Source organism: Cololabis saira, chromosome 12 (assembly GCF_033807715.1).
Source record: "Cololabis saira isolate AMF1-May2022 chromosome 12, fColSai1.1, whole genome shotgun sequence".
Taxonomy (NCBI): Eukaryota; Metazoa; Chordata; class Actinopteri; order Beloniformes; family Belonidae; genus Cololabis; species Cololabis saira.
Window position 1 is genome coordinate 31,069,722 of NC_084598.1, and position 11,379 is coordinate 31,081,100.

At 38.8% G+C, this 11,379-nt stretch overlaps 2 protein-coding genes across 3 annotated transcripts in view; both read left to right on the forward strand.

Annotated features, from left to right (window-relative positions):
- The window catches only part of eif2s2 (eukaryotic translation initiation factor 2, subunit 2 beta), a 5,493-nt gene extending 1,908 nt beyond the window's left edge, over positions 1-3,585 (forward strand). The window contains exons 2-9 of the mRNA XM_061736564.1: positions 311-494; positions 620-720; positions 868-997; positions 1,078-1,178; positions 1,402-1,550; positions 1,647-1,703; positions 1,849-1,934; positions 2,249-3,585. Coding sequence (XP_061592548.1) covers positions 311-494; positions 620-720; positions 868-997; positions 1,078-1,178; positions 1,402-1,550; positions 1,647-1,703; positions 1,849-1,934; positions 2,249-2,424 — 984 coding nt within the window. The 3' untranslated portion in view covers positions 2,425-3,585. The remainder of the gene's footprint in view (positions 1-310; positions 495-619; positions 721-867; positions 998-1,077; positions 1,179-1,401; positions 1,551-1,646; positions 1,704-1,848; positions 1,935-2,248) is intronic.
- Positions 3,586-4,673: 1,088 nt separating this feature from the next.
- LOC133457369 (serine/arginine-rich splicing factor 6-like) lies at positions 4,674-11,067 on the forward strand. Of its 2 annotated transcripts, none has more exons than XM_061736565.1 (6): positions 4,674-4,840; positions 7,047-7,225; positions 8,817-8,953; positions 9,064-9,266; positions 9,394-9,465; positions 9,602-11,067. In XM_061736565.1, exons 1-6 carry the CDS (start codon positions 4,734-4,736, stop codon positions 10,044-10,046), a joined length of 1,143 nt encoding a protein of 380 aa, XP_061592549.1. In that variant the 5' UTR covers positions 4,674-4,733; the 3' UTR covers positions 10,047-11,067. The 2 variants fall into 2 exon arrangements, with proteins under 2 accessions (XP_061592549.1, XP_061592550.1); XM_061736566.1 differs by having other exon boundaries at positions 7,047-7,198.
- Positions 11,068-11,379: the final 312 nt, after the last annotated feature.

Consider the following 11,379-nt stretch of genomic DNA (forward strand, 5'->3'; position numbering starts at 1 on the left):
TAAGCTATATCGATATAAACGATATTGTCTCGTACCATATCGCTTTTGAAAATATATCGATATATATTAAAATCTCGATATATCGCCCAGCCCTGTTATATATAGATCTTAACTCGTTGGCAGATTCCTGATTATTTCTACAGGGACTGTAGCGACTCTTCACTGTAAAAGCGAAGCTACAACATTGGAGTTATCACAATTTGAGCCACTTTTTGAAAACTCAAACCTAATCCAAGAGTCATGTTTGTCAGCCTTTCATTGTCTCGTCAACAGTACTAAACCCTTTTCTCCATTCTCTCTCCTTTTTTAGATGATTTTTGATCCGAACATGACCAAGAAGAAAAAGAAGAAGAAGAAGCCTTTCATGCTGGATGAGGAGGGAGGAGAGGGAGTTGGAGGAGAAGAGCCCAAAGAGGTGGAGGCAAAGGAGGTAGAGCCTGAATTCGGGGATGACAAAGAAATGGATCTAGATGAAGATGAAGGCAGGAAGAAAGGTTAGAATGGAAACAGGGGTCATTTAACTCGTGGCTCGTTTTTTTTTTTCAGGGCTGAGTATCATTGCGTTACCTCAAAGATGGCATGAGGCTGCAGTTTATAAGGATTTGTTCATCTTTTCTAGAACCATCAGATGATTTGAATGACTTGAACTTCTTCAACCAGAAGAAAAAGAAGAAGAAGCCCAAGAAAGTATTTGAAAATGAAGTAGAAGAAGGTTTAAAGGTTGGTACTCCTCTTTTACCGTTACTTGAATTGTGTGCATCATTGTCTTGCTACATTTCTGCTGATGATTTTGTGTACTTTTTGTTTCTGTTGGCTTATCTGCCCACGTGCTGATGCTGAATTTCACTTTTCACTGGTCTGAACCAGGAGCTGAAAATTGAGGGAGAGCAAACGGAAGCCATCGAGGAGGACAATCTGGATTTGATGCTCCCCACCAAAAAGAAGAAGTCAAAGAAAGTTGATTTTGATGAGGGCGAACTATTGGAGAAAGATGATGGTAGAAATTAAATCACCTCACTTTTTAACTTTAAGAAAAGAAGCGATAAGTGCTACAGGCTATACATTTTATGTTTGCAGTGTTGGAAGATGATGAAAGCAAGAACAATGATGGAATCTCGTTCAGCTCCATCACAGGACCGGCCTGGGCTGGCACTGAAAGAGATTACAGCTATGATGAGGTATGACGGCTCCCAAAAAGAACAAATAAAAATGGTTCATATAATTTTGTAATGCTTTTACTCCAAAGTAAGTGTCGTGTCTGACATGCTGCCACTCTGCTGTTTATTTGAATGCAGCTATTTCTCCTGTGCCTATAGAACAAAAAAGAGATGAGAAATGATTTAGACTTCATCAATGGAGAAATGAAAGTTGCTGTAACTCATGTTGGTTTCCTTATCTCAGCTCTTAAACAGGGTCTTCAACATCATGAGGGAGAAGAACCCAGACATGGTGGCTGGAGAGAAGAGGAAGTTTGTGATGAAGCCTCCTCAGGTGGTCAGAGTGGGAACCAAGAAAACCTCCTTCGTAAACTTCACAGATATTTGCAAACTGTGAGCCAATCAGCACACTCCCACCATATTTACACATCAGTCTTTGGTTTGTGATATTTGGATGAATGAGCTGATGTTTCATCTACTTCCTTGTAGGTTGCATCGTCAGCCTAAACATCTACTTGCTTTTCTGTTGGCTGAGCTGGGAACAAGGTATTTTTACGTAGTTAGAGTAATGTGAAATTGATTATTTGTGGAATCGGTTTTACTTTCTTTTTCTTGAAAGAAACTACACATTGTGTGTATGTACACGCACACCTTAACTAAAGCTTGTTTTTGTCTTTTACCTTTTTAACAGCGGCTCTATAGATGGAAATAACCAGCTTGTGATCAAAGGCCGATTTCAACAGAAACAGATAGAAAATGTGTTGAGAAGATATATCAGTAAGTAGAAAATAATCCTATTTTTATTACTTAACTGGAGTGTGAATATAAGTACTGTAGCTTTAATGTTTCCCTTTTTTGGTTTTTTATTTTAAGCAATTTGATAAGGTGTCAGTTTTCTTTTTTCTTTTTTAAAGAATTGTCAATGTGTACGTGGTGCAATTCTAAATTAGTAATTGACAACTTTTTTTTTAAATTTATTTTTGTCCTACCCTTCTGTCATTTCAAACTTTTATACCACCCAGATTAGCAGGCATGTACAACAGATCTGCGTGTGCGCTGCAGTGCTAATAACACTCTTCTCACCCCTGCAGAGGAATATGTGACATGTCACACCTGCCGCTCTCCAGAGACCATCCTGCAGAAGGACACTCGTCTTTATTTCCTGCAGTGCGAGACGTGCCACTCCCGCTGCTCTGTCGCTAGCATCAAGACCGGTTTCCAGGCTGTGACGGGCAAGAGAGCGCAGCTCCGCGCCAAAGCCAACTAAAGGCCATGAAAACTGGGCTCTCCCTTCTCTCTCTGCCTCCATTTTTTTTCCCCCTCAGAAGTGCAGAGGCTGGGGTTGGACACCCGCCTTGGTTTACTAAAAAGGACTCTCTGAATCGAACTGCGGGAGGGTTTGGCTGTTGTTTAGTTGTCAGATCCCGACCGCCACGGCACGGAGTGAGAATATCTACGCCCGACTGATGGGGTTCAGACACCATAAGCAGATGATGTTCACCAAATACACTGTTGGATTTAATGCATTCAGATTGTTTGGTTGATGAATCCTTCAACTCTTAGTTGTTGTTTTTTTTTCCATTTGCTGTGATTCTTGTTTCATTTAAGAAAAGCTTGATTGACCACAGCTTGAATCCTCTCTTTCTTCATCTGCTTGACTCTCACCAGACATGAAGACTTCTCCACACCGCCAAATTATGTTAAACTAAGATGAATTGAAGTAACTGAGCTTTGTTATTCTGATAATTGTTGCCATTGATGTTTTCTTTGAATCTTTAACTTAAATGTGGCTAAACAATTTTATCCATGTTGAGATTGTCGTTTCTGGTCTGGCCCAAGTTGTACAACTGTCATTCCAGAATTCTCTCCACTAGCTTATAAATAAAGATACAAGCGCACTGAACTAGAGCACAGCTACCATGGAAGTTGGTTTACAAAAGGTTCCTTACAATGATTTACAGTAGCTGATGCATGTCGGAGAAGTTTGGCTGGTGAAGAGGAGGACACAGTTAACAGGACCTACATGGAGAGAGGGTGAAACAAAAACTATTTGCATTTCAAGTGCTTTTGTAGTTGTGATGATTTCTACAGATCAAATCAATTATTTTTCTTTTGTTCCATATCAAACTGATTTAAAGAAATTTGAAAATTACATTTATTTTGTTGGGAGGAGGAGGTTTTTCTCAGATAATGGCAGCCCCAAATAATCCTTGATCAGGCACCTCTAAGTTTCCTACTTGTAGGTTGTTCTGTTCCTCTGTGATAAAAGAAATTTACAGCTCAGTTTATCCAGAAAATGAGTTTAGATCTTATGACCAATTCATTGGTACTGCTCTTGTTTGAGAGTTATAGTGATAAGAAGATCTGACTGGAAACATTTTAAAAACCTGGTTTTTACATGAATAAAATATTCTACTCTCTGTCTCTACTACTTTCTCTGCTCTTATTTTGTATTAAAAAAAACTTGGAAGTGGACTCTCAATTAAGACAGTTGAAAATTGTTATGTTGAGTCAGTCAACCAAATTTACAACTTACGATGTGGGACTAAACGGGTAACTGATGAAAAATATAAACTCAAAATTTTACTTATTTTTAAAAGCTGTACCAGAATTTCATTCATAGTTCACGTTAATATTAATGCCAATAACAAATGTTGCATCCAGATTAATGTTGAAGTTCACGTTAAATGGGTTGGTTTTTTTTTTTCAACCACCAACATTTGAGTTACTATATTAAGATAAATGAAGTTGGATTTACCGCGGTATAGGAGAAATACTCACCACTGATTTATGAAGCTCAGCAGGGGTATTTATGAAGATAGATAATCCTCAACTTGGACCGATTTACGAAACTGAGAATGTTTAAAGGACATTGTTTTCTCTCAACTGTCTGATATTCATGTAATGTATTGATTAGAAAATGATAAAACCATTGAATATTGGTAAACAATTGGTTTTTAATTGGGAAACTATGTATTCATAGATGTAAGGGTTTAAAAACTAAACCTATATTTAGCCACAGAAAAAAAAAATTATATTCTTGATTTATGAGATTGGTAAACAAATAAACATGCAGTCAAGTTATATTTAACTTGATGTAACCCAATTATTTAGTTTGACTTATTTTACTATCTATATTTTTTATCGTTCTCTATATACATGGTAATCTAGGGTGCCAAATATTTGGAATGTATTTGAATCTATGGGAATTAAAATTTAAATTATGGTATCTGGATTTATATATTTTTGGTTGATTGTATTTTGTGTTGTCATTTGTGAAGCAGAAGATTTCCTTTCTTGCCTAATCTGAGTTACCTGTGTTGAGTTGGAAATTGATATACTTCCCTTGCCTTGCCTATGTACAGGGTGCCCTATTTTTGTTATTATTCTGCGATATATAAAATAAAATAATATAAAATAAAATTTAAAAAAGTGAAAAAGGAAAAATAATTAGGAGCTTTAATTTGAAATGCAAATGCCGGAAACTCCCCGTGGTCACGTGATTGGCTGTTCCGGCTGAGCCGCTGCAGGCCTTTAGTGCTTAGTGCTTTAGCGCTGCGAGCAACACGAGGGAAAATGCCTCGCGTTTACATCGGACGATTGAGCTATCATGTCCGCGAGAAAGATATCCAGCGATTTTTCAGCGGATATGGCAAATTGCTGGAAATTGATTTAAAAAACGGGTGAGTGAGTGAGTGAGTCCAGGTGAAAACGCTTGCAGCTCAGGTTACGCCATACAAAATAACATTATCGCTTTTGAGTTAAGCTGTTTTATTTGAGCCGTCGTTTTTGGCTTATATGGTGTTAAATAAAGTATGTACTTGCTTGAAATGCATTCAGGAGTTTAGTTTGTTGTGCTCTTATCTGGCTGCAGCAGATATCGCATGGCCAACATGGCGTCCTTCAATCTTATTTATATAGCCTCTATACTATCTATTTATATACTCTCTCTTTTATTTATATAGTATTTATAAAACTTCTGTTACAACAGAAGTGGTCTCTAAGCGCTACCGCGGTTGAATTAGTTGGATATTGGATATTATGACTTCCACACCCATAACACTTGTGATACATACCACTGATTGTTTTCATTAAACCTCATTAAATCAGCCCATAATATGATTTTATAATAATTACTCTCTTGTGATATATAGTCTAGATGACCATGAACACATCACAAGCAATATGACCAAAATCAATGGTATGTATCACAAGTTTTATGGGTGTTGAATTCATTAAACCACATTAAATCAGCCCATATATATGATTTTTAAATCAGCCCATATATATGATTTTTTAAATCAGCCCATATATATGATTTTTAATAATTACTGTTTTGTGATATATAGTCTAGATAACCATGAACACATCACAAGTGGTTTGACCAAAATCAGTGGTATGTATCACAAGTTTTATGGGTGTTGAATTCATAATATCCAATATCAAACCAATTCAACCGGGGTCTAAGTGCTGTCCAGAGAACCAGAACATGACCCCCTAGAAATTATTACATAAACATAAACAATGGCAGGTAAAAAAACTCTGGACACGTGGGTCAAGCTGACTCCATATACTTTCACATTATTTAATCTGTTTTAATCAGAATCACACCCAGAAAGCCAGAAGGAATACTTACAAGTTAAGTGTGAATGACACCCTTGAATTGCTGCAATCTAAAGATTCCTGGCAAAACTTCAGCTACCGGTACTTCCAGGGCAAGTTTATTTGTATAGAACAATTCAACACAAGGTAATTCAAAGTGCTTTACATCAACATTAAAAGCGGCAAGACACAATTAAACAGTAGCTTCATAGGAACTAACAGATCCAGCATGTATTTTGGTCCAAGACCATTCAGTGCTTTGTAGACCAGCAGTAAGATTTTAAACTCTATCCTTTTACTCACTGGAAGCCAGTGTAGTGATTTCATGACCGGTGTAATGTGGTCCTGTTCCCTGGTGTTTGTAAGGACTCTTCCAAGTTGCATCTAGAAGAGGGAGGGAAATATTTCAAAAGTCAAGACTCCAGCAATTTTTGTTAAGAAGAATTTTGATATTTGACACTTCAGAGTTATCTCACAAACACTGGCCCAGGTCTGGACAAAATCTATAAGGCCAAACAATGACGAAGAATAAGAAAACCATAAGTGAGCAAGAGATAACTCATCAAAAGTGAGTTATTAGTTTATCTGACATGTCGTCGAAATGATCGTTTATAGAGGCAGATCTGTCAAAGGTACAGGGGGACTGATTTCACCAGACTGCATAAAAACTGTTTTTCAAATTTCATGACATTATTCCTTGGTGTAAAATTGCACAAATCAAATCAATCAAAATATGAACATATCCACATCTAGAGGACACAATATCATCAAATGATTCACATAACCTGGAGAAGTCTCTGTTCTCAAATCACAATGCTGTAAATCAGAATCAGGTTTATTTGGCCAAGTCAGGTCAAACAAGACCGGGAATTTGACTTTGTTTTGCTCACTGTACAGTAAATAGACAAATGACAGCTCTTATAAACATATATAAAATTTTAAAAAAGAAGTGTAGAAGTGTGTGCAGCAGTATGAGGTAGACATGGTTATTGAGAGGTGAATTGTAACAGCATATGATTGTGGTTATTATTATTATTGCATAGTGATTGATTACTCTGAGTGTGAGTTCATCAGAGCAACAGCTTTGGGGAAGAAACTGTCTCTGAGTCTGGAGGTTTTGTCTACAGTGCTCTGTATCGCCGTCCAGAGGGCAGGAGTTCAACCAGACTGTGTCCTGGGTGTGATGGGTCTGCAGAGACGTTACCTGCCAGTTTCCTGGTCCTGGACATTTACAGGTCCTGGATAGACTCTAATATGTTTGTCCCCCCTCAACTTCTTCTTTTTTAGCTATGGATTCGTGGAGTTTGAAGATAACCGGGATTCCGACGATGCCGTGTATGAGCTGAACGGGAAGGAGCTCTGTGGGGAGCGTGTCATCGTCGAGCACGCCCGGGGACCGCGCAGAGACCGGGACCGGGACAGAGACCGCGATGGCTACGGTGGGGGTTACTGGGGTGGCGGGCGCAGTAAGTGCAGTCTTATTACAAGATACCCTCTTTTCCCTTCCCCCCGGGTTGAGGTGTCGATGTGGGCTGCACAAAGAGCTGTTCTGTTCTTCGTTACAATTGACAAGTCGGTTACAAAAATGTATTGATATTTGGTTAACTTATAGGTAATTGGGTACACTGTCAGATTTGCAGCGAGAATTGTTAACTAGTTTTCAGGTAGTTAATTGGTCAGTGTATCACTGAATGCAAATGTGTATATGTATTTTATTTTTATTGCGTTTTTTGCAGTAGCTTGACTTAATTGCAGAAATACTTATTCAGAACACATCTGCTCTCTGCCATATCCTAAGGGAAGGGATTTTCTTTCCCCATTTTGAGTGATTTTACTCTCATCCTGCTGAACAGTCGTTCTCAGTTTCAACTGAGAGTGGCTGACCTGCAGGTTATCGCTTCTGATTGCAGGTCTTTCTGGATTCAATCTGTGGCGCTTTAATTGGCTATGAGCAATTGACAGCAAGTCTAAGCGCCAAAGCGTGACATCTGAAAGTAGTAGACTGTACAGCAGATGCTAAATATATGAGAAAAAGATAATTTTGAATTAAGATCCTTTTTTTTTTTCTGAGAATTTATAGTATGAACTGTACAGCATTGTGAATTTGTCAATTTCAAATGTTTGTTTCCGAAACATTGTTAGTTAAGCTTTTGCTCAATCGTTGGGACTAGACTAACATTTTCTTGTGAAATGTGTATTGTTAACCCTGGCATTTATATATATATTTATATTTTTTTTATATATTAAACATTAACAAAGTCCTTGATGTTTCAATTTGAAAGAGTCCAGTTGCGAGCTGAGGCTGAGAGTCCATTGAGGCTAAAGATGACTGGCTAAGATGACTGCCTGTCCCGTTTGGCCTTGGCTTTCACCTTACAATGTGTGTGTGACCTTTGCCCCCCCTTGATCCTTGGCTGACCTAACCGGAAGCCATGACGACAGCAGCCTTTTGCCAATAGACCAGGGGTGATGGTGAGGATTGCCATTGGTTTTTATGTTGACAGCAAACAGTGGATCGGCTCTTGTTAACAACTTGCAATCTAAAGAAATTTTGTAAGTGCAAAACAGAATTTCAAATTGAGATCTAGAATAATGTAACAATTGTCAAGATTAAAAAAAAAAAAAAAAAAAATCTTAAATATCATTGATTTTTAATTTGATAGGCTAGCGTCCTTAACTGGAATCTGTGGATGCCTTCTTTCTGTTTGTGTTACAGGGTTCAGACGTCTTGAAAGAACATCACTGTCCAATTTGTTTATGCAGCTAAAACATCTCACTGATGTACTGAAGTAAGACGGGCATTGTATTGCTCTAAACAAATACAGTGGTGTTCTTTGCAGCAGCGAACAAACTTCAAAATATGAACACAAACTTTAAATCATAAATCTGAAGCTTTGTGGTTGATGGGATCAGAGGGATACCTTTTTTATAGATTTAAATTTATTCCCCATGGACGTTAATCTGGCCTGTTTTATTTTGATAGCCCGGACCAGTAACTCTTTTGTGTCCAACAATTTAGCCTTTTCTTAAATGTTGTGCGTGCTGTCATTTTTAAAGGTAGCGGTTACAACAACAACAACAACAGCAGCAGCAGGAGTCGTACTGGCAGGGACAAATATGGACCTCCAGTCCGTACTGAGTACCGTCTCGTTGTGGAAAACCTGTCCAGTCGCTGCAGTTGGCAGGATCTTAAGGTAAGTTTCTTTGCATGTTTTTTTTTTTTTTTTTTTTTCCTGTTCTCATAATGCACCCACCTATTTACACAGGAGATTGAACATATTTTGTCCTCCGCTCTTTATCCCAGGACTTCATGCGTCAGGCGGGAGAAGTCACCTACGCAGATGCCCACAAGGAACGTGCTAATGAGGGAGTGATTGAGTTTAGAAGCTACTCTGACATGAAGAGGGCTATGGACAAGCTAGATGGCACAGACATTAACGGGCGTAAGATTCGTTTAGTGGAAGATCGACCTCGCAGGCAAAGATCCTACTCTGGAAGCCGTTCAAGGTTAAGCACATTATTCACACTTGAATTTTACAAAATATGTAAAAGGGTTTCAGCTATTTGAAGTTTCTAAGTAATGCTTCCATACAGTGGTGTGTTGTTTTGTTGATTCCTTTGTCTTTATTCACAGATCTCGTAGTCGTCGCCGCTCCCGCAGCAGAAGCCGCAGGAGCTCGAGAAGTCGCTCCAGATCCCACTCCAGGTGAGTGGTCATTTTTAAACAAGGAAATTATATTGATGTTTTGGTGTAGATCCATTGCTCACCAACACAAACCATTTGACCTGTGCAGTTGCACAAATCTTGGACTGAAGTATGTTTTTCTTTTTTATTTTAACAGGTCTCGTTCCCATAGCCCCAAAAGACGCCACTCCAAGTCTCACTCCAAATCGGGAGACAGGAAATCGCACTCTCGCAGCCGCAAATCCCGTTCTCGATCTCGCAAGTCCAAATCGCGCTCACAGTCTCACAAATCTCGCTCCCGTTCAGCTGAACGGAAATTTAAGTCTCGTTCCAAGAGCCGTTCTAAGGTAAAGTCAGAGCGAGATTCACGCAGCAGATCGAAGGAAATGTCTGGTGACAGGAAATCCCGGAGCCGTTCGGCTTCCCCCGTCGAGAATGGGGAAGAGGAGCACGTTGAAAAATCTGCCACACGCTCTCCATCTCCACAGGAAGACGATCGCCGTTCCAAGTCGAGAGAGAACCGCTCAGCTTCCCGTTCAAAGTCCCGCTCAAAGTCCCGCTCAAGGTCTCGCTCGCGGTCCAGATCGGCCTCTCAGGATTAGTATAGGTGTCAAAGGGGTAGCAGTTTTCTTAAGCTTGATTATAATGCTGTACATAGCGAGCAGTGTTGTAATAACTGAGTTCCTGGCTTCTCTACTTCAAGTGTCCACTCGTCTTTTAAGTCATAGATGGATGCACATTGCCCGTCTGACATGTTTTGAATTATCTCCCTCTTACATGCTCGTATTTTGAATCCTGTACAAAAGCTGCGTCACAGACAAATATGGACGTCCAGTCCGTACTGAGTACCGTGACTACAAAAATTTCAGTGTGTTTAGTTTGGTTTTATACAGCTCTTTTTCCCCTAGTAGTTAATGATATTTAAATAGGCTTGTGTAAGAAGACTCTTGTTTGTCAGATTTTGTTCTGGTTGGTGTTTGGATGGTTAACCACTGTTGCAAGAGTTCTCTGTACATGCATGCTGAAAAGCATCATTTGTTCACAGGGATCGCTTTTTAACGTCAGCAAGTATTACTGAGAGGAAAGTAACACATGGCCACAGTACTGGAATAGTTTCCTTTTGACTCTCAAGGAATTGAGTTCTGTGATGATAGAACTTGTACCAAAAAAATATTTACAAGGAAATATGGATTTAGATTTCACTTCTTTAAATAAGTTGAATTGCTGTGCATTTGAAGTATAATCCCATTTTTATCAGTTGTACATAGTCTATATAAGAAAAGCAGTTATAAAACCCTCCTTAGTTTTTATTTTATTCCTACATTTCATTAGATCTTCAAAGCCTCAAATACAGTGCATTGTCCAGTTTTGCAAAGTTTTTTGGCTTTCTCTTTCCCAGGAATTAAGGGTTTTGCAAAGTGTCCACTTATAAGAAGTATACTTTTTGGTCTGAAGTTTTTGAAGTCGGAGGGTGCATGTGTTCAGATCTGGCTGAGGGTGTGCTTGTGCGTTCATAAACAAAAAAGTATTGCAGCCATCTCGTGAAAGTGTTTTTTTTTTCTGATTACAATCAGTTTTTTTTTCTTTTTTTGTATGTTGAATTAAACGTCTCGATTAAATCTGTGTGGCATTCCTTTGTTTCATTTAACAAAACGCTTGACTGCAGTATGTGCATGACCTATATCCTGGTAATTATATAATAAATGCTAAGTCAGTAAAGGACGGTGACCGGGAGAAGTGAACGTCATTGGTGTGATGTAGATGTAAACAAAATGCTCACTAAAACACCAACAGTGATTTAAGTGTCTGCAGTTTTAATAGATGTAAGAAAAAAAACAGCAGTTATGAATATCCAGAAGAAGTAAACTGCAAGTCTCATGATTTTATTAAAGCAAAGGATCTGTGGCTAGTCAGTGGGTTGGCGCATGCGCAGTC